This window comes from Chaetodon trifascialis, chromosome 19, assembly GCF_039877785.1.
Source record: "Chaetodon trifascialis isolate fChaTrf1 chromosome 19, fChaTrf1.hap1, whole genome shotgun sequence".
NCBI classification, from domain to species: domain Eukaryota; kingdom Metazoa; phylum Chordata; class Actinopteri; order Chaetodontiformes; family Chaetodontidae; genus Chaetodon; species Chaetodon trifascialis.
The window spans coordinates 16,379,130-16,401,359 of NC_092074.1; the positions used below are offsets into that span (position 1 = coordinate 16,379,130).

The following is a 22,230-nucleotide window of genomic DNA, read 5'->3' on the forward strand; positions in this document are numbered from 1 at the left end:
ACTGGCAGACTTGGTGTAACATGCTAAGCACACAGCACAGAGCGGATAGCTGGGATTCATAGTGCATGGAAAAGTCTGCACGATAGCCATCCTTATAACCCCAGTAATAAGTCATCAAAGGGAGTGAATTCCTCACCCTGACATGCTGAGATTTATCTTTCCCGCTCTGCCTGGCACACATGAATTCCTTTCACGCTGTCTGTCCTCACACTTTGAGACACTCCACATTTACTCAGGTCAACACATTACAGCTCAGCTCAGATCCTCTTTCCATGGTCCCACACAGGCTGAAATACGCTGTGGTGATCATATTTGACAAGTCCCGGGTGACCAGCCTGCGAGGGAGTATGAAAAATGACTTTGAGACCACAAAGTATCTGCAGCTATAGGGTCTTTGTGGATGTGCTGGGCTGTCAGAGAGAATGAGTTTGGCTTCGGCGCAACTAGGCACACAGTAGGAGACCACTGAGCTGCTGTTCAGTTCGTATCAGCTCCCTATGTTGTCTCTATAGGTGCACCGGAGCATCCATGCCATCTACGTGGGAGAAAAGGGAAGCAGGAACGGTCTGGGAGGGGCAGAAATTTATGCTACATGAACAATTTATCCAACCCATATTTATGATGGCAGGTCAATTACAAAAATGAATCGAACTTCCGACAGCAAGAAGAGAAAATTCAAGATAGAGTGGAGGGGAGGGAGTGTGTGTGCGTGGTCGTGGCTGTGGGCAGATTGTCAGTTTTTAACTTGCCCCCCCCCCCCCCCCCCCCAGTTCTCCTGCACTTTTGGAGTTGGTGACTGCTAATGTCAAAGGCAGCAACAGATCAGAGGATGGGAAACCCATCTCTGCACTCTTTCATCCCCTCTGCTTCCCCGAGAAAGGGAACAGCTAGTGCCATATCTGCTCTCCCAGTGCATGCAGTGGGTGGATATGTGTGTGTGTCCTAGTGTTGTGGTGTTCATGGCAAAGCTGATTAGGAAAAGAGTCTGCTAATCTATTTCATGAATAGTAGGGAGGAGTTCTACTCACAGTCCAAACACTATTTTCTCCACTGAAGGGAGAGTTCATCACGTCCTATCATCCAATTATTCTGTTAGCAGCTCCATGCAAAGACACGCAGTCGGAATGAATGCAGCTCTATTTGAACTGTTTTTGGAGATGTGTTTGCAGCTCAGTCTGATTTTTTAGAAAAGTTACAATAATCACATTCAGTTTCATTCCACTTCAGAAGTACATCACACATTTAAATTCATTTATTCAACAAATTCGCTTTGGAAACGATTAAAGTTTGATATGTTGGGATTCATGCAATGCAAATAAAATCTGCCTGCTGCTAACCTTTTTTTTTAATTCTCGGTTTTGCTTTTGACCTTTTAACTCTCCTCCAACAACCTTGCCTTTTCCCCTTTGAATCAATCAATATCACATTCCTATTCTTCGAACTCTTTATTCATCTGGGTCAAACTACAACATTCATGGCCTCTTCCAGTGAGACACTGCGTGTATTAATCTATTCTGTGAAAAACACTTCTGAGATAAAGAAAAATCTGACAACTTGTTTGCTAAAAACCTCCAACAGTACGTTCAATAAAAACAGATACCGTTTGAAGGTTGTGCTATTTTAGTCTTCATGCTGAATTCCGCTTGATTATAAAATCCAGCTGGGATATTTTAGCACAGCCTGCCCGGTCTGTACCCCTCCTCTTGCTCGCTGTCAGCTGGGATCGGCTCCAGCCCCCCAATGACCCTCAAAAGGATAACTGGGCACACTGTAGTTAATGAATGGATATTTTAGCACACCCCTGAGAATTTGAGAATTTGCAAATGACAGACTACTTTCCGATGATTTATATATGTGTGCAGTCTCCTGTTTCACGTGGAAAAAGCCTTAAAACATGCTACAATGCCAATTTCATAGAGCGAGGCAGTAACAATATATACTGTGCGTGCTTCATCAGCAGCAGTGTAAAGAGCTTTTTATGTGGGTAACATTAGAGACGGCAATTTTTTTTATTGCAACATAAAGATCAATTTGGCTTCAAGATTATTTGAGAACAGGAGTTTATTAGATGTTTTACAGTATAAACACAGTTGTGCTGTGTTAGCACTCTGACAACAAACTACTCCGCCGAATTCCCCATCAGCCTCTTTGTTTGAATGATTTATGTCATTCTATTAGCTTCTCCTCTGACTTAACAACCATTCCTGGAAATATTTCCTCCATCTTTTAACTTTTGTTGGCTGTGATACATCAAATATTGTCTGGCTCAAGTGATTTACATGGCAAGGATCTTTCTCCAACTTGCCTTTGGAGCAGAACAATTCCTGAAAATCCCTTTGTGATGGAAACAAAAAGAGGCTGGCATCAAGTGGAAGACGGAGAGATCAAGGGGGGAGAAAAACGTGAAATGATGGCTCACAGCTCTGGCAGATTGCATTCAATTTAAGAACAATCCAAGAGCGATCTTGATATTTATTTCACAGCCAAGACCGGATCCCTTTGGGGTTTTTTTAAGTGCTTTAAGTGAAACCAATCTGGAACCCCTGGGGCACTCAGACAGAGAGGGGAAAGGGTTTCAAACAAAATGTCCAAAACTCTTGCTGCCTTGTCTTTCTCACCGCTCTCTGACTCTCTCTGTCGCACTCAAACACCCACATAAGCATCTGAAATCACACGCTCCTCTTCTGTTTCAATTAAAGTACAAGTCCAGATCCCCTTTTCCCTCATTTAATGACTCACATTTTTTCACATCTTACACCTTCCTTTCTGGCCCTTGATGTCTTGCTTCACCTGTGCCTTTTCCCTCTCTCATAAGCATGATACGTGAGGAACATACAAACCTTAACACACACGCAGGATCCAATTAGCAAGATGTGTGTACGCCACACAGACAAACAGGAACACAGTCAGACATAGTGACAAACCTCAACTTGCAAACTTCCCAGAGGCATGCCTCATTTGTCATAGTTGCATGTAGTTTCCTCATTTAGAACAGGTGAACTGCAAACTCCACTGAGCTGCCTGCTGAGTGTATGTCTGCGTGTGTGCGCGCGTGTGTGTGTTTAAACAAATATATTCCTTTTCCTGCATCAGTATTCACACCATCTCTCCACCTGTGCATAATTCCATAATTCCTCTTATAATGTTGCACTCTGAAAGACGACATCTCTCCTTTCACCTCTTCACAATCACTCATCCTCCTCCCAGAATTCCTCTAAACACGCTCACAAACACACGCAGACACACACACTGCTACCCGCCTGGTGATGGACGTGTACTGCGGCTGCTTGTGTACAGTGGAACTCTACTGTTTATACATATCATATACATCTGATTAGCCCTAATGAGATTAGCACTGACCTGTTATTCACCATGCATCGCTGGGCTGCAGCTGCCAGGCACAGAGCAACAACACACACACATTTACACACATATACTGAGACGCACGCGCACACATACACACACTGGGACACACACGCAAACACACACCGGCAGCATTGCCATCAGCATTGGAGTCACAGTGTCAGCGGGAGAGAGAGAAGCTCATTGTTTTCTTGAAGCTGAAGTCACTCTGCCCTCAGATCACAGACGGACCCATGGGGTTTGATGATTTGATAGAAGAAGGAGGTAATTATTCATTTCATTCCATAGTTTATATGTATTTGTGCTGCTTCACTGCACAGTCGGTGCGAGTATTTGAGTCATAATTTCTGCTGTCAGATAAATGACTGCATTTCTAAACTTTGTGATTTTTTTTTTTTTTAGCAATTAAATCTTCACTAGTCAAGTAGGCTTTTCTGTAAACAATGTGCCATGATTTAGAATTTCTACTTTAATCGAGATACCCAATCTCACTCACCCTCCCACTGAGTGCGACACTGTGTTATCTATTTGTTTTATCTGTAAAGATAAAATACCCATGAAGAGTAATGGACACTGATGGGAATGTCTGCAGCTAATTAGTGATGAATTTTAGCTGGAAGGTGAGCTCAGGGCATAACAAGAGAATTAGAAGAGAAGATTAATACCACTCTCATTTCTGTCCAATCAACATAAATCTGGAGCCAGCAGACAGTTAGCTTAGCTTAGCTTAGCTTAGCTTAGCATAACAGCTGTTATATGTCTGTTTTTGTCTCGATTAAACATAACATGTTAATCAGTGAGTTTTAAAGGTGCTGGTGAGGCAGATTTTGTTTGCTGTTTCCTACTGTTTTCATCTTTATGCTAAGCTACTAAGCTAGCATCTCTTAAATCCAGCTACATATTGAACAGACAGCTATGAGTATGATATCAATGGTCTTATTGAGCTCTCAGTAAGAAAGCAAATCTACACATTTCCCAAAAATATTGAACTATTTTGTAAAACTTCTAGTAGCATTACTCACGCCTCAAAATCATGTCAGTGTTATGTTTTTGCTCCTTTTAGTACAGCTGTAGTAATTCAATCGTAATGTAAGATGTAACCATGCATTTCCCGGGTGATGCAAACTCAGTCAGTGCACTGAGAATTGTGCAAACCGTCACTTCCAGCACAAGGATGAAAAGACAACGGCTGAAAAACCCTGAAATGTGACATATGATTGATGGGGTATATTATGGTTGTTTCAGGCCTCCTAGCAGAGGAGGGAGTGCAGGCAGTGTCTTATCATTCTGGTGAGCAAAAAACCCTCGGGTGACTGCAGCTCAGCCTAGTGCCATCTTTCTCCCTGTCCCCAACTTTTCCACTCTGTCTCTCTTCGATGCTTGCTTTCTGACCGCCTATGTTCTGCCCCAGTCCCTCCTCCCTTCACTTCCATCTCTTCATCCCTTTTATCCCTGTTGTCTTTCTTCCAGTGTCTTTCCTCTGCCTTGCTCTCTACAGTATTTCACTGAGCTGTGCGTGAGTGTTGCCCAGATTGTGGGTATATGCGGGGCTTTGCCAGTGCAGTCACTGTCATTTTTCCTCTTTTTCTTTTGTGCGTTGGAGGTTTAATCCCTTTCTCACATTGCATTTCCACATGCTGAGGCAACAGAGCAGGGTTGCTACATCTTTTCAAAATGATTTTTTATTTTTTTGTCACAGGGAAGTAAGACCAGCTTTTTCCGACAAGGACCCCTGGGTAACAGATCCACTGATGGTGCTGGATTTATGTGAAAGCACATTCATGGTTTTATTGTTGATTTAAGTGCACTTGAAAGGGGGATAAAGGACTACATTGCAGAGTTTTTGGTTTAAAAGAAAGGGTCCTGTGGGAGTCGTGAGAGAGCGAGCAGAGCTCTGTTTGATGCATGTCTATATACATTGATTGAGTATTGATGCAGCATTATTAAAGCACCTCTGTCTTATCAGATACTGACAGATGCTTGCATGCTGAAAAAACCCACTCTGACCTTATACTTTCATCAATGCCTGAGTGATGTCTCCTTGTTTGAATTATCTGTCTCAGCATTGTAACCTCATAGAACATTTGAACTTGGGAAAAAAAAATCAGAAGGTGAGAGAGTTCAAACTATTTGTTGACATAGCTAAATGGGAGAAGCGGTTCAAACATGCACCGACTGCTCATGCTAACCACCAAGTCCCTCGTCTGATTGTTCCAAATAAACCTCTGGTGCTGCTGTCAAAAACACTTTCTTGCACAGCTGAATTTGTCTAATTTTGGGGGAAGGCAAAAGCATCCAGCGGAAAGTATTCATTTAATACACAACAAGATTAATAGTCTATAGCCACACTTGCTGATCCGCATTTAGGAACAGCTGTGCTTTGAGCTAAATGCTAATGTCAGCATGCAAACTTATCACAGCGACACTGCTAACATGCTGAAATTTAGCAGGTAATGTTTACCATGTTCACCATCTTAGTTTAGCTTGTTAGCACACTGAGATTTGCTTATTAGTGCTTAGCACAAAGTGCAGCTGAGGCTGATGGGAGTGCCAATAGTTTTGTTTGGTCATAAACCAAAATATAGGACAAATTCCAATTTCGACCTCCACCTTAATTAATTTTTCGTGAAGGGATTGCCAAAACTATTGTAATTCATCATGACAATGCATTTGATTTACTCAAAATCACGAATGTCAACCTCATGGTGGTGCGGAGAAGAGCTAGGGGACATTTCACGGGAAATAGCTGTGGAAATATTTCAGTCTAGAACAAAGTGGTGCACAAACCGATTGCCAGACCTCCATTGCCTCCCCTTAAGCAACGCTGCTAGCATTGCTAAAAAATGCCTCAGATTGTTGTTTTAACTGTGCACAAGAAACATGATACGTGCCTAACTCTTCCATTTAATCTGACAAAAGAGGTTGTGAATGCTCTGAGCAGTCGTGTCCCACCAGACCCTTCAGGCAACAGCATGCTGTTGGCAGCACTGTCCACTTCAGAGTCCACCCTAATTAGCACCACGCTGCCTATCTGATTAAGTGGCTGTTTAACATGATGGCCTTTCCTCATATTTAATCAGCCTCCAGCTAGGTTTAGCTAAAGAGGCTAGTAGGTATCCACTCCACAGGTTTTTCCTCCCCTTAGATCATCAGCAACACTTTTCAAAATTTCCAGAGTAATAAAGCTTTTATGATTGAAACCACTTAAGCCAAGATATGGGGTGTGATTTAATGGTGGGTCACTTAAAAAACTAGGTTTCATCAGTGACAACCACAAGTTAGAGCTGGACTGAGTGGAGGAAGGGAGGAGGCTTTGCTGGAGAGCTAAACAGTCCTGTGCATTTCACCACCATCTGGACTCTGTGGCCAGAGAGAGGGAGAGAGAGGATGCAGGCAGTACAGAGGGAGTCAGCACTTGATTCATAGTGTAAACAACACAGGCGGTGTTAATTACATCTGGGTGGCTGCTAAACAGTGGGTATGTTGCAGGAGTCTCCTCAGGATAGCTGGGTAGGACGATGCTATCAATTTCAAAAATGGGCACTTCTAACATCTTTTGTTTTTTTTGCATGCTGATACTGTGTTAGCTGAGAATACGCATTCATATGAAATTTGCTGCACTAAAAAACCCAGCATGTGCTCCTACTTGTTCTCCATTTGTACTTACAGAAGAGACGCTTTCTTCTATTTCTCTGCAGTTGCATTTGTCATCTTGTTTGTGTGCGTGTTCATACACAAACATTTCAACATTTAAATGTTGCAGCTGGTCGATACTTTATAACAAAGGTGTCATTTTTTATTTGGTCATTATAGGTTTAAAATCTTAATCTGCACAAAAGCTATTAACTGTAACTGTCTAAGAACTGTAGTTGAGTAAAAAGTACAAATTTCCCTCTGAAATGTAGCGGAGTACAATTATAAAGTAGTGAAAACAGGAAATATTTAGAATTGTACATACAGACAGTACTGTGCTTAAGTAAATGTGCTGAATTAATTTTCGCCACCACTGATGTTTTATTGTATATCTGCCTCCGTGTCTGAAACAGTGTGGACTGTATTCTTGTGCAAGCATATTTCCATTTCAATGATTCATGCTATATACTGTTACATTACAGTGATAAAGTGTAGTGCATGCTTGTGTGTTTGTTTGTGTGCATGTGTAGGTGGGTGGGCCGGGGTCTCAAAGGATGATAACTTGCAGAGAAATCCTGAGGCCAGCCAATATCCCTGAGCACAGGTGTGACCATGACACACATAGCTCCTGCTGCCTGCACCTGCCTCCAGGGCTGAACTGCATGATAATGATCTGATGATGGTTGTAGCCCCTGATTGCACATGCTTTTATTGTCCTATATAACACCAGCAGGCGCCTGCTTGCATTACTGTTGAGGAATGTCTGGTGCTTATGTTCGTTGGGGGGTGCTACTGTATGAGAATGCTGTTAGGGAATCTGTTTTGCAGTGTTTTGCTGTTTTAACCCATTTGTACTGTACTGAATTCTCCCTTTCCCTCTTTCATATTAGTGTGTTAACATGTTTACATGACAAATAAGTGAGACATTAAAGTATAATGTATTCGAGGTAGCAAAACCAAATGGAAAAAAGATAATACGTTTCTGTTTTTAAATTCCCCCTCGCCATCTCTCTCCCCACTGCCTGTTTTCGCTCACAAAAGACTTCTATGGACCAAGGGAGCATTGGTGCTAATAATGTTGATGCTGTGCCAAGCCCAGCTGGTGGTGCCCGGCACAGGGCATCGAGTGTCTGCTCTCCACAGTTGCTGTCTTTAAAAGGCTCTCTCCTCTGCCAACTGGGATCAGAGCGAGGGAGATCACAGCGCTGTAATGGAAGCAACCAACCTGTGAACCTGCGCGGAGCTCAGTCTGTTCGCTCTGTCCGTTCTATATCGAATGCAACATCAAAGCATCGTGCTATTCTATGGAGCTGCAAAAAGTAGGTGTGTTATCAAAACGCTGGAGGGCAGGTGGCAGGAGCACCTAATTAAAGCCTGACATATAGTATGTTTATATAGATAGACAGAGATAAACATATATTTATGTCAGATGGATTAATGAACTGCGAGCTTTGTATATACTGTAGGATATTTTTCAAAAAAACAAAACCCAGCTTACTAATTAGCTGACATATATATCGATACTAATACATGCGCGATAAGCTAAAATAGGCCGATTATATCAGTCACGCTGATGAATCGATTGGGCGCTGAGCCAAATAGAATCTGCTGCACAATACTACCATGTGGATATTTAATGTGAGCACTTCCAAACTACTGTAGAACTTAATTAAGCTGCAGGGTGAAAACTGAAGCCAGTTTTGAACAAATAAAATGAATCCCTAAATACTAAATCTAATTTCCAGTAAAGCTTATTCGTGCAGTGATTCATATCAGGCAAAATTACAGTGTGTGTCCTCTATTCAATACCATATTGACTGGGCAACACCAAAATTGGCTCGACGCCCATGCAGAGGAGGGCCCTCGTTTGGTTGAAATGTTGTACGACTGAAGCTCGGTGGGAGAGGGGATTCATGTGTCGATATTCTCTTCCATTCCTCCTCTATTGTCACATTCCAGGCAGCCATGTGCTACCCAACAACAAACCTGCCACAGAGGCTAAACACGAGCCAAGTCCTCCCCTCTGGAGGAGTCAGACATCTAATGTCTCTTGTGCTCAGTGTGCTTCACACTCACCTACAGGACGGTACAAACACATTCTTGCATGTAAACATGCACGGATAAGCTTTCTAAGCAGAGTGTCGCTGCCACCTAACATGCTCCTCTCTTCTGTTGTTATTGAGTGGGTGGATCCTCCTCTATTCCCAGTTCTTGTTAATTCAGCAAGGTGTCTGTTCTCTCCCTGTCTCTCTTTCCCCCTGGACATTTCCCTGCAACACCGCAGGCTGTACACAGTGGTCCTAATTTGAGACATGAAGCAAAACTATACTGCGAAAGCATATGTGCGTACAAGTATACTTTTAAAAGGCACAATGCCAATATTAACAAATCATCCGCCACTAAAAAAAACATTAGAGTGAAACGTGTTGATGGAATTAGTCTTTGTTGATCTGGTGATAACAGCAAGCGTGTTTTAATCATACAGGTCCCAGAGCTCAGTTCAAAATTAAATGTGTCTGCTAATGGGGACAGTAAACACACCTTAAGTGGCGAGCAGCCAGTGTATGTGTTTACAGATCATCCAAATGTCAGCGTCATTGTTTTAACATAGAAGTTCAATGAAGAAACCCACTGAACTCATGGTCGAACGCTGTCTTTTGCATTATGTAAAACGCATGCTTGCTACGGCTTTTATCTCAAGAATAACACCCAGGGGCCAGTTTGACAAAAGCGATTTGCAAACGCCGCTTACGTGCAGGATGGAAACGGTGGCAGTGCTTAGGCACGGGTCGCAGGTACAGTTTGCTTTGCTTTTAGTGTCAAAATGGTGCAGAATTTGTGAGATGGGACCCGCTACGTGCACGCATGAGGAGGCAGTTGCAGAATATCAATAAAATGAATACTGTATTGCATCTCCATGTCTCACTGTTACCCTCTTTCATCATCTGTATGCTACTAAAACTAGCTTTAATTGTGTAATACGACCAGTCAGTGTTTAATGATAGTATAGTTTTTCAGGGGCAAAGAAAAAGGGCAATTTACAGTTCTGTGTCAGGGACAAATGCTGTGCTGTTGTTTTTTTTTTAAATCATTGTCATTAGCAATTATTTGCAGTATCCAGGGGAAGTTTGCTGAGCGTGCATGTTCTTGTGCTGATTTAAAGTTAAGTGTCTTGCTCAGGGATATCTTAGCAGTAGCTGCTGATGGAAAGGGAAAAAAATAGCCGCATTTGCTCACATTAGATTTTCCTAACTAGCTTAGAAGTATCTTAAATGTCCTCATGTGTTTAGTGTGTTTCCAGCGCATTTAGCCTGTGTTACACTAACATGCTTCTCACTGTGTCCCATGTGAACTAGCCTCTTCATGTCATACATATTACCCAAACAACTGCTTTCTAACAATAAGCGAGTCATTAGCTATTACACCAAATGCGCTGATGACACTGGAGAACATCCAGCCCTCTGTTGTGGTAATTATAACTCACTGAAATGTGGCATAAATCAAAGGATGCAGATGTAGAAAATATCTGGCCCTAAAGCCTCAGTGAGGTATACAACTGGGGAACTGTTTTTTTTTCTCAATTAAATCCAAGCATATACTTAGCTCTGTGAATGGGGATTTAAAAGAATTCAAATTACAACGAAGCATTAAAACCAAATATCTCATTAGCCGCAGGCAATAATTATACACAGACGGGACAAAATAATAATTAGAGATGAGGCATATCTATCTATCTATCTATCTATCTATCTATCTATCTATCTATCTATCTATCTATCTATCTATCTATCTATCTATCTATCTATCTATCTATCTATCTATCTATCTATCTATCTATCTATCTATCTATCTATCTATCTATCTATCTATCTGCTGTTAATCCACACAAAGAGAGGAGGTTACGACAGTCTGAGCTTCAGATCACTCCAGGGATATGGTAAAAGAGTCGACACAAACAGACGAGATCCCCCACACTTGCACGTCCCCGCACAAATGAACTGGACTAATTAGCATCCCTGCTCTTATTATGCGTCCCTTCACGTCAGACATACCGCTGACAAACAGAGTAAGAGGCAGGGACAGAGTGTGTTTGTGGCTGTGAGCCTGCCCGGGCCAAGGAGGGACCTCTAATTATGCACCCTTCCCTGAGACAACACTCGGCCTCACCCAAGGCACAGAGTGTCACTGTGATTACACACCACCCCGCATTAATGCGAGCCTAGTGGTGTGAGAAAACACCGCATGCACCTCTTAACGCTCGAAACATCCCCCACCCTCATCTGCGCTGTCCATCTCCCTCGTCCTCATCAACTCCCCACCATCTCACCTTCCCACCCCACCCCCCTCGCCCTCCCCCCTCTCTCATCTCAGTCAATCAATCCTTCATGAATTCACAAGGTGACACAGACGGCGTTGTCCTGGTAACCACCGCTACACAACTGTTGCCTGGCCACCGAGCACAAACAAGCCCAGAGCCCGGCAAGGCTTCAGCGCTGCAGAGAGAATGAGAAGAGGGTACGAGCGAGAGGGAATAAAAGGCTGCAGGGAGGGTCGGGGGTGGAAGGTCAAACACTGGCTGCCGCAGCCCTCCCTCGCATTAATTTAACGACACCCTTCAAGGTGGCTTCTCAGCCAAGAGCATAAATGTCAGGCAAGTCTCCAAATTAATTAAACACATTTGAAATAAAGAGAACGCTGGTATAATTTCAACCCATGCATTTCTTATATAGGGACAGACCATTTTTTAAAACTGTTGCTCCATTAAGCCTTTATTATGGCATTAGAATGACAATGTTTTCACAGTATATCCATGCTGCTGTTCCCTCATTCTCTCACTATAAGGAATCCTCTTAGGGTGGAACACTATGAAGAATAAAACACATCAGAGCCGGGATTCATAAATAGAGCGCTCTAATGAAGTACTTTATCAAGCTTGTATGAGCGTATTATTTATTATTTAAAGGAGGTTCTAGTCCAGTGAGATATGTCAATATGTACTATAGGATCTGACAAAATGATTCATGCAATGTAATTAATCAATTCAACATTCTCCACTAATATCCATTAATTTCCGGTGGAGGAAAAAAAACACACAAGTGATTTAACCTCTTTGTGTGTTGCATTAATCTTTTCGCATACGTAGCTGCTTTGCTTGGGGAAATGGATGCCCATGGTGTCATTTGAGGGAATTAAAAATGATAGTTCTACATTTACAGCGATGTCTGCTCAGTATTTCTGGAGAGACATTACAGTAAGCTGCGGTGCATTTCCAAGGCTTCTTTTTTTAGGAAAGTTAAGAAGAAACACATGGGTTTCTTTGACTGCTTATGTGTTTCCATTTTGCATCGCATGTAAGCGCGGATTAAGGCTGTGACAGATACATGAATAGGCGCCATGCACCGTGTCTAATTCAAAAGGCTTGTCCTTAAGTCTTTGATGTAAAGACAGTTCTTTCATTACAGCGATTTCTGATACCCGATCTTAAATCTGCCAAGAAGAAAGAAAGGCTGGCTGAAGGAAGGAAAAAAAGGGTGTTTGTCTGCAAGGAAGGTGTTGCGAGGGAGGTGGAGTAAATTGTCTGTTTACGACAACAAAGCCAAAGAGGGACCTTGAATGTCCATTCCCTTTTTCACTTTCAAATCACCTTATCCCATGCTTTTTGGAAGCCATCCTAAAAAACCAAGGCCATAATTTCCATCCAATTTGTTCCCTCTCTCTGCATGAGCACTGACAGATTGTCATATTTTGGCCACGCTCCCGGAGGAGAGTTGTGAGAAGCAGGAGGGCAGATAAACGGCCATTACCATTCACACCGGCTCATTACTGAGCATTTAGACCCAGGAGCACCAGCCCAAAGGCTCAACACAGAGGGCGGTCAGCACCCGCCCCAGGAGCCCTGCACAATGGAGGCTGTGATTGACAACTAGTGCTCATTCATTCTCATCTAAAACCATTGTGAATATCAAAATATTGATCCCCCCCCCCCAATCTACAGTCACCAAGATCATTGTATATAAACACAAGTGCCTGCAGCATAAAACCTTGAAAGGTGCCGTTCCGTTACACGTGGCTTCCATGTTTGGTCATGGTCGTACAGGGATGAAGTGCAGTTATAAGCATGTCTTTGCAAGCACAGCATAACATATGCATTATGTAGGCAGCATATAGATATTTATGCCTACCGTCATGAATCCATCCAGCAGGCCTGAGTCCGGTTTGGGTGGGGCTTGTAGCCGCTCCATTGACCACTTCTCGATGATGGACGACACCTGAGAGTTTTCTGTGTTGAGGATGCGGAACCCCGTCATGTTGACTCCACTATAACGATACGGTTCCATGTCGAGGGCGAAAAGGTCCTGGATGCATAAAGATGATAGGTTTAGATGTGTTTATGTGCAGAAATAATTAAAGAGGTACAGCACATTAATTTGATTTCTGACCTGCAAACTAAACTGTGATAAAACGCATAACTGCTGCTGCTAATATTTTGTACCAAATTCATAAAAATCTGCATTTCATGGGCTGGAAATGGCTGATTTTAAATAATCATGAACCTTGCGAGGCTAATGCTGACTAAGAGTAAACTGTTAAGGACTTATTTGGGCCATACAATTTATATGATAAAGTAAAATGAATGCTTTCAAATCAAAGGTGGGTGATCGCTATTTTTATTTATCTATGTTTGTTTACATAGACATAGCAGAAACTTTTACAAAGGGCCATGACCGTGCTTCTAGTGACTCTGTGTTTTCAGTGTGGACACAGAGTTTGACTGCAGCTGCTCCTGGCTGGTTAGCTCTGACTGACTCTTAGCTCCATGTGGCTGCTCCAGCTCCACAGAACGGTGGTCAGTCTGTCACACTCTTGGTAAGTCACTCTGCTTGGTGTCACCTTACCTCCTGCGTCACACACTACGCCGCTTTGAGGCCACACCCTCTACACTGGTTGTCCTGTGCTGCATCGTTTTAATATGGCGGGATGGAGGGCGTTAGCTGAATCTGGGTATGTAATTACCTTTCAATTTCCCTCATCCGTCCGCAATAATTAAGAGTAGTCATTTGAATGACAGCTTTAGCAAAAGAAGAGCAGTTGAAGGTATTTCAGGGGTTGTTTTATCTCATGCTGAGGCAGTAGCCTTGATTAAGGCAAAGGCTTTCAAGGTTACAGGCAGGCTTTTGGTGGACTGCCATCTATCATGTGGAAGTGAAAGGACGACCCAATTGTCCTGCATACAGCATGTCTGGCATCTCACCAGGCAGATGTCTCAGGGATGCAACAACACAGTTGATAGAGCAACAGCAGGTGATGGACGCAGAATAGGGGTGCCACGGTCAATGTTTGCTGTCCTATTCCGAAAGCAGCATGAATGGCTTAGCCCCAGCATACAGCAGCTTTGGCCAGCGCAGTGGCCACCATCCCGCCAAACGCTGGCTGATGTTAAAGTAGGCATGTTTCCACCTCGACAAGCAGCAGCATGCCGATGAAACAGGCCTATAATCACTATTCTCTTTCCTTTCCCAATGACATACCTGCTGTCACTCACTCCCCTTTCATCTAGCCGGGTTCTTATGTGGCTGCACAAGGGATACTTATGTGTCCTGTGCGCTGGTAAATGTCTGGTTTTCTCCAACCTTCCCTTCAGCCTTTTCTCAGCATGCCATTTGTTTGTTATATAATGGACCAAATAGGTGACAGTCTCATTTGCTCAGGGCTGTTATCCGAGCTCTCAGTCTTGTTCTCGGGCCTCAGCGAAGATGTGCTGCTGTTCATCTGCAGCGTAGCAAGTAATCTTTGTAGTGTCTAGATCAAAGAACTTTGGAGAACTTCAATCGCTGCCAGAGTCAGAATAAAATATATCCAGCTGCTTTTGTTTCCTACACCTGAGGTTATGGACCGCCAGGTGGGGTGAAAAGGTTGGTGAAGAATTTGGAAAATAAACCAGAAGAAGTTTCAGAACTGAGGCTTTAAAATTCAAAGAGTGTATTTATAATCAGCTATGTGACGAGTCAGCTTTTCAAGAGCATCTACTTCTATCAGGCACAAATTCAGGTGGTAGCTCATGTTCAAAATGCTTTGCACAAAATGAAAATAATGGCATGTTTTTCTTCGACTGCCTCCTGGTTGAGTCACATTTAATTTTATTGTCAGAGAAGAAAAACCGCTATCAGACCACTCAGACAGATGGATGTATTTTTGCCTTGCAACAGGCAAAAATGTATGAATGTTTGCGCTGCAATGAAAAGAAAAACCAATCAAACCATGCGCATCACCAAGTGGATAGTGCTGTGCAAAAAATGTAATAAACAACATTGTACAATAATTGCATTTTGTCAACATACAAAAAAAAAAAAAAGAAATGCCAGCATACTCACCAGGGTAGTAAAAATATAATGGTAGTACTCTGTCATCATACCCATGGCCAGAGCCTACAAGAAGAAATGAACAGTAACTAAAAATTAATAGCTCAAAGATTAATAGCTTGATGTGCCTTTTACTCTATCCATTCAGTTCTTCATTTAGCTTTTACCGAACCTTTATAGTCTGACACTGACATCTCTTCCCTGCCCAGGAAGGCAGCTGAGGGAAAAAAAAATTTCACATTAAAAGAGACCAAGGGCATGTCCACACCATTTTCAACTGGATGGCCACGTGGGGCTGGTGATCAATGAAAGATATAAAAATTATTATTGAACACAAAATGAGACAGGCATCATGTAAACTGCCCCTAACAGCCCAACAAAGCCCTGAAGGAGACGTTTATGTTAAAATAAGAATAAAAGGAGTAGGCTAGACCAGCATCTTGCAGGAGCTCAAATGACACATCGAAGCTTCTTTGCCTGTTTTGAAAAAGGATTTTTAAGTAGATATTTTTCACACAACATGTGTTGTTTGTACTGATGTGATTTTGTTTATTTCACAGCTACGTCTCGATGTGAAGAGGCAAAAAAAAAAAGAAAGAAAGAAAGAAAGAAAGAAAGAAAGAAAAAAACATAAAAGGTTCCAATGTCCTTGTTATTTTCTGTGAGGACACTATTAGGGCTCTTACAGGAAAGAAAACAGTATTTTTGTGGCTATAATGAATACAAGGAAGCACTGAAGGAAGAGACACTGAATTGAGCTGTTGACATACAGTATGTGTTTCGTTGTGCCTACCAAGTATTCGGCATCAATAAATAATCATTCTTGTTGCTTCCCATACACTCAAGGCTGTATAGAGAAACAAAGCAGTGCAATAGGCTTCTGTGAAGACTTCAATTCAATAAGAACCCCCACCATTCTCATAAATAATGTGCCTCTGTTAAATGAATTTAACATGCCTGTGAGCAGCATTAGACTTTCTAATTAAAAAACCTTTATTGTCCAATGGAGAGCATCCATTATGACAGGTCCCTAGTAGAGATCTAATATTCAGCAGAGAGATTAAAGATGCACCGAGCAGAAAGTAGGTATCGGAATCATTTGCATCAGTGCTTAAAGAGAGAAAGAGTAATAAAGGAGCACATATGAGCTTGTTGATTAAAACATAGGATTGAACTATGAGTCTATTTACAAAGCACTGACTCTATGTTTGTATAAGGGGAAATTATATATGTTTTTATTTCATTTCAGGAAGCTAAGATACATTTACTCATCATATTCACAAATGTAGCAGACTTTCGACTTTCATTGCTCAAATATTGAACTTAAAGGTGAATAGTGCAGAACCTCACAGTGTTCAATATTAAATACATTACGAAATGAATTAATATATGAATAAATTGTGCAAAATATATAAATGAACCAACAATGTGTAAAATAATTGAAGAAAGTCTTCAAATGAAATGTTATTTCATTATTGATTTTATTTTACTGGATATCATTTTTATTTCATTATCAAGCATTTTTCATTTCAAAATACTCTTTCTCACATTGGGTTTTTATCATATTGGAATTTTCCCAATTAAAATTGTATTTCATCTCAACTTTTATTTAATTGCAATTTTTCTCAACACATTTTTATTTAATAATATAACTCCCGAGGACAAGCTCCTGTGAAATGAACACAGTACACTGACACACTAAACAACTTTAGCTTTTAAGCCTTAGCTTACCTGCTAATGCTACCTAGCTGGCTTACTAGGCAGGCTGTCTTGTGAGCTTGGATTATCACTCAGTGAAGGCCAAATTTTAGCAATTTTAGCTAGCTCGTGTTTCAACCATGTAACAATGGTTACAATGGTTACAATGGTGTAACAACCATCAAGACTGTCTTTTAAGTTTTAACTGAGTTGAAAGACTTTAGAATCAAAATGCAGGCATGGTATCTCTGACTTGCAGCTGCTAGTGTTAGCTACTGCCGTCAGTTAATAAACCGAGCTTGCTTGTCGGCTATGTAGGTAGCATTTACAGCCTTGTTAAGCTAGGTAGATAAAAAGAGATGTTTCTGTGTTCATGTACCGTGTTTATTTACAGTAGCAGCTAGATTCAAGTGATTCATATTTACTTTGACATTGTCATTACTTTAGCTAACAGGAGCTAACTGACTAAATCTGGTAGCAGATGTTGCGCTTGTTAGCGTAACAGGCAGGAGGCATGTGATTGGCTGGAAGGTGTCAGGTGTCATTGTCATGAAAAGTGACATTATGAAATAAAAGCAGACTTTTGACTGAACTCTTATAAAGCCATTATTATTACAATAAGAACAAGGAACTATTTTTCACAATTAGCAATTGACTTTTAATAATTCCCAAATTATTTCACAAATTATTGCTTAATTTAAACATTTTACATTATTTCTTCATGTGACTATGAATATCAGAATGATTCATGTATCTGTACATTTAATATTAATCACTTTAGAGTGCCATAAATAGACCTGCAGGTTTGATTTTTACAGTGAGCATCATGGCTCATTAGGGTGGGTTCATACCTGTTTCAGGATCCAGGCAGCCATCTCGTGTCCACAATCAAAGATGACATGAAACTCTTTTGCCTTCTTCATCTCCTTCAGAAGTGGCTTGGCGTCCTTGGTCTCTGTGGGCAGCTGTCGGATCTTCAAACGAATGTTGTATCGTGACGGTGCCTTGATCAGCTCCTGCAGTCGAATGAGACCTGCAGACAAAGAGGATACATATAGCGTGAAAAGGAATTTTAAAGATGCAGCAACATAATGCGTTTGATCTGCTGCCATTTTGAAGTATCTCTGATGCCGAGGAGGCCACAAAAACCAACTGGATTCGTGTTCTCTCAGCAGAAAAAGGCTCATATGCATGCCTTCCTAATCCACAGTCTATTGATCCTCCTACTCATGCTTGGCAAGCAAACAGACTGCTACAGACCTATCAAGAGAATTTAACACCAACCCAGCACATTGCACTCCTTTATACCAAAAGCACAAAATGGAAAGAGCCTCGATCTTCACCCGCCTACAGACACTTCCAATCCCACAGAAGCGTCCCAAATGTTGATCTGCTCGCCTATTCCATGTTACCATACAGTAGCATGGAATAGGTTCAATTTTACCCTGATGGAAAGCCGTGGTCAATCCTGCCTCTCCTGTCTCCCTCACACACACTTCAGATGTGCTCTGATGAGAGAGCCTCTGTTTGCCCAGCTTGTACTTGCCCCTAGGGAGCCCGATGCCGCCGTCACATATTGAGCTACAATCTTCACCTTTCATTTCTCGACCACACGCTCAGGTAGAAAGCTCTCCGGGAGATACTGTGATGAGATTACAATGAGTTTCTCCCTCAGTAAAGAACTTCAGAGTGCAGGGATGAAAGAGGCTGGATTGATGGGAGAGATGATTACTTGTCATGGGTATAAAAATGGATGGAGCAGCGAGGATAGTTTGAGAGGGAACTGGAGAGAGATAGGATTTTTTTCCCCCGTGGAACCACTTTAAGATAGCTCAGCCTATTTTTTATTTTGAAATGAAGTGCTGGGTGAGCAGTTTAATGGTCTTACTGTGAATGGGGCTGGGTCTCCCTGAAGCCTATAGATAGATTGGTGTGAAATAGGAACATGCAGGTCTTGTTGTGAAAAGTGCCATTGTAGGGAGGAATACTGAACCTCCTAGAGCTTTCTGCAGGTAATCCCAATAGATCCCTACTCTGGGGCATATCCGCGTCTCCCTGTTCTTGTTCGCAGTGACACTTTGGGAGGTGTTAAGCAAGAAAAAAGAATCTGTCAAGGGAGCTCAACATTTGGGAAACACTGTCAGTGTAGATGTTTGCGTGCTCTGGCTAATGCCTTCAGACTTTCCCCCTTGGATCTTCTAACGGCTGTGTGTGAATATTTTATCCCCTCCGATAGTTTTTCCTGCCAGCCGTCAGATAGGCTCCAATCAGCAGCACGGGGCCCTGGAGCATGAAGCTGTGTGATTACAGCCTGGGACCAGGTGGAAGCGGTGGGGGGAAACAACGCCGCTATATGCAGCTGTCACACTTTTCAGGGCGTCAGGTGTGCTACAGCAGAAATGCTCCACAGTGGAGGCCCAAGCCGCTCCTATTGGACAGTGAGCGAGGCGAGCGGTCACCTTTTGGTGTCTCACTGGGGCAGTTTGCCAGAGAATGATGGTGTTAACGTACCGAGCTCCGAGGCAGGAAGTGATGAGAGGTCAAGGAGAATAGTAAGAATGATGTGGGAAGAGGGACGAATCACTGGGATATCATCCGAGTTTAAAGTGTGATTGGCTTGTTTACTGATACGTATGCTACAGATGTGACAGTAGAGATGCTGGAGGAAGCAAAACAGCAGTGAAAGTATTACAGTGTTAGTTGTTAAAAGCAACAGAAAAGGTTTTAAATTTAGGATGCCGTTAGACGATATTCATTTGCTCAGTAGAGAGCAAATTCATTATGTAACCTGTCTAACATTTAAACCGCCTCTCAACTTTATCTAATTTACTTACATTAAGTTGTCAGCCACATCATGCCAAATAGCTCATAAATTGCGAATGAGCATTTGAATATTGTTATCTTCTCTGGAGCGATTGCACTTTGCCTCGTAAAAAATATCACTGCGCTCCCGCTAAAATACGACTTGTCTTTCAAAATGCTTATTATGAGCAACTCCACAAAGTCACAGGATAGACGAAATGGCTCACAGACACATTTGATAGCTACCCTCAGAGATCAAGTGTCTCTGTGTGTTATTAATGGCTGTTGTCAGCCCCCACATACTACAGTTCTGCATTGCATTAATCTGAAGAGACATTGGGTCATTCTGGGTAATGTGGTTCTCTTTTTTTCTACGCTGCTGCTCACTCTTCTGGAAGACTGACATGGGCAGCACCTGCAGGACTGAGGCAGAACAGTAAGCTATTGATTTCTGAATTAACTTGACAGGTTACAAAGCACTCACTGAACTCTGAGCAGCAGTGCTGCTTTTTGTACTTCACCTGGTCCCTCTTGTTCTTCTGGACATTTTGGGGTGCAAGGCTGCAGGTTGCAAACATTGTCACAGGCAAAACAGGCGCACCAATGGAAAATGAGGACAGACACCGACTGTACCTGTACCTGTGCTGTCGTCATACACCACAGTGACCGTTCTCCACTTGAAGAAGTGCACCAGGTCGAGGATGGCTCTACTGAGGGAGGAGAAGTCAGGGAACAGGCTGACATAATACGAGTCCCTGTTGTCTGACACTTGATGCTTCCACTTGGTCTGGATGTGGGGCACCCCCAGAGCATTGCAGATTGACTGGACTGCATTGGCCGACGAGCTGTGTGAGGGGCCAAAAATGGCCGCCACCCCAAGAGAAAGCTGATCACATGCTGTTGAGGAAGGAAGTGGGAGAAGAAACAAGTCAGCTTTATGTTTGTGATGGGCTTTCTAAATGCTTTCTGGCATTCAGTTTTTGCTAGGCACTTGATAACAATCACAACCCAAATGAAAGCAGTGGGCCCGTTTTGTTAGTTAGGACACACAAAATAGGCTTCGTAAATGTTTTATGAGGAAGGAAATGCGTTTTTTTTCCCTCAAGGATACCCGCAATGAGTTTTGGTAACAGTGAATGTTTACAAAAAAAACTCCACAAGGCATCTTTGATGTGAATAGCAATCTATGGCAAGGACGCCGTTGGCAGTTTTTCCATTTCACTCAACTCTTGGTTCACTCGTGGGTCAACTAGCAGCCCATTGTAATAATTTAATGTCCAGCCTTTGTGGATGGAGTGTGTCAGTGTTTAAATGATGTTAAGTCAAATTGAATTCATGGCTGCGTCCGATATCGCTGCTCTTCTCAGACTATAATTTGCTCTATAGTGGCAGCAAATTGAGATTTCATACGCTTGTTAGTTATCGCCATTGTGCGCTGCTACAATTTTAGCATCTATCAAATGTTATGCATTACATCACGGCATTTAAAAGTTGTGGCCATGTCATGTCCACTAATTTCTGAAGGTGCAGTACTGCATACATTTCACACTCTAATAAAATGGCCGACAGTAAATGCAGTGCACTGCATACTAAAACAAGGAACTAATTTCAGACAGAGACCATGATTGTCTAAATTGACTTTCTGTGTTTGTCTCCAGTCTTTGGCAGTTAATGTTCAATTCGCATAATCTGTGAGCTGTTACAGTCAAGAGCAAACATTTAAAACGATTTGCATAAATGTTGTAGCTGAGTTTTGGATGCATTCACTTTGGGATTTATTTGGAAGAATTTTTCTTCCTCGGAATGAATGTTTATGTTTCATAAGCGGAGTCATTTTCATTGCTTTTGTGTCCTGGAAACCTGTGCAGAATAAATTTCTCAAATGCATATAAGCCATTTAGTTCTTCATTACTGACACAGGCTGCTGCAACTAAACAGATCCAGACAATAAAAAACAATTTAATAGAGAAGTGATGAACAAGCATGTCCTGACTCACCTTTCCTGGAGGCCTCGAAGCTGTCGAAGATGTTTATTCTCTGGATGTCATAGGTCAGCGTGGTGTTGGGGAGCAAGGTTCGGTTCCTGTTGATTGTGTTCAAGGCAAATTTAAAGGCTAGTTCCTCTGCTCCCGAGGGGCCGCTCTCAATGGATTCAAATATTCCTCCTGAGGGCACAGAAAGAAAAAGTGTTAGTACTCTCATATTGTTGACGCTATTGTGTTCACTTCACACAGCTCGGTCACATGACGACATGAAAAGGATTTACAGGGCGGATTAGGCGATTGGATCTCATCTGATTTGCATTCTGTGGCAGTCGGTGGAATTATAGGCAATTAGTTCTGCAGGGAGGTGAGTTCAGGGGTGGGTGCCCTTT

At 42.2% G+C, this 22,230-nt stretch overlaps 1 protein-coding gene across 2 annotated transcripts in view; it reads right to left on the minus strand.

Annotated features, from left to right (window-relative positions):
* The window catches only part of LOC139347356 (glutamate receptor ionotropic, kainate 2-like), a 60,365-nt gene that overhangs the window by 20,121 nt on the left and 18,014 nt on the right, over positions 1 to 22,230 (minus strand). Inside the window, exons 2-6 of one of the 2 annotated variants that reach the window (XM_070986894.1) lie at positions 21,854 to 22,021; positions 20,496 to 20,753; positions 17,906 to 18,087; positions 15,369 to 15,422; positions 13,179 to 13,352 (exon numbers count right to left, since the gene is read on the minus strand). In XM_070986894.1, the coding sequence (XP_070842995.1) occupies positions 13,179 to 13,352; positions 15,369 to 15,422; positions 17,906 to 18,087; positions 20,496 to 20,753; positions 21,854 to 22,021 (836 nt within the window). Of the gene's footprint in view, positions 1 to 13,178; positions 13,353 to 15,368; positions 15,423 to 17,905; positions 18,088 to 20,489; positions 20,754 to 21,853; positions 22,022 to 22,230 lie in introns of both variants that reach the window. The other variant, XM_070986893.1, reaches the window with a different exon arrangement.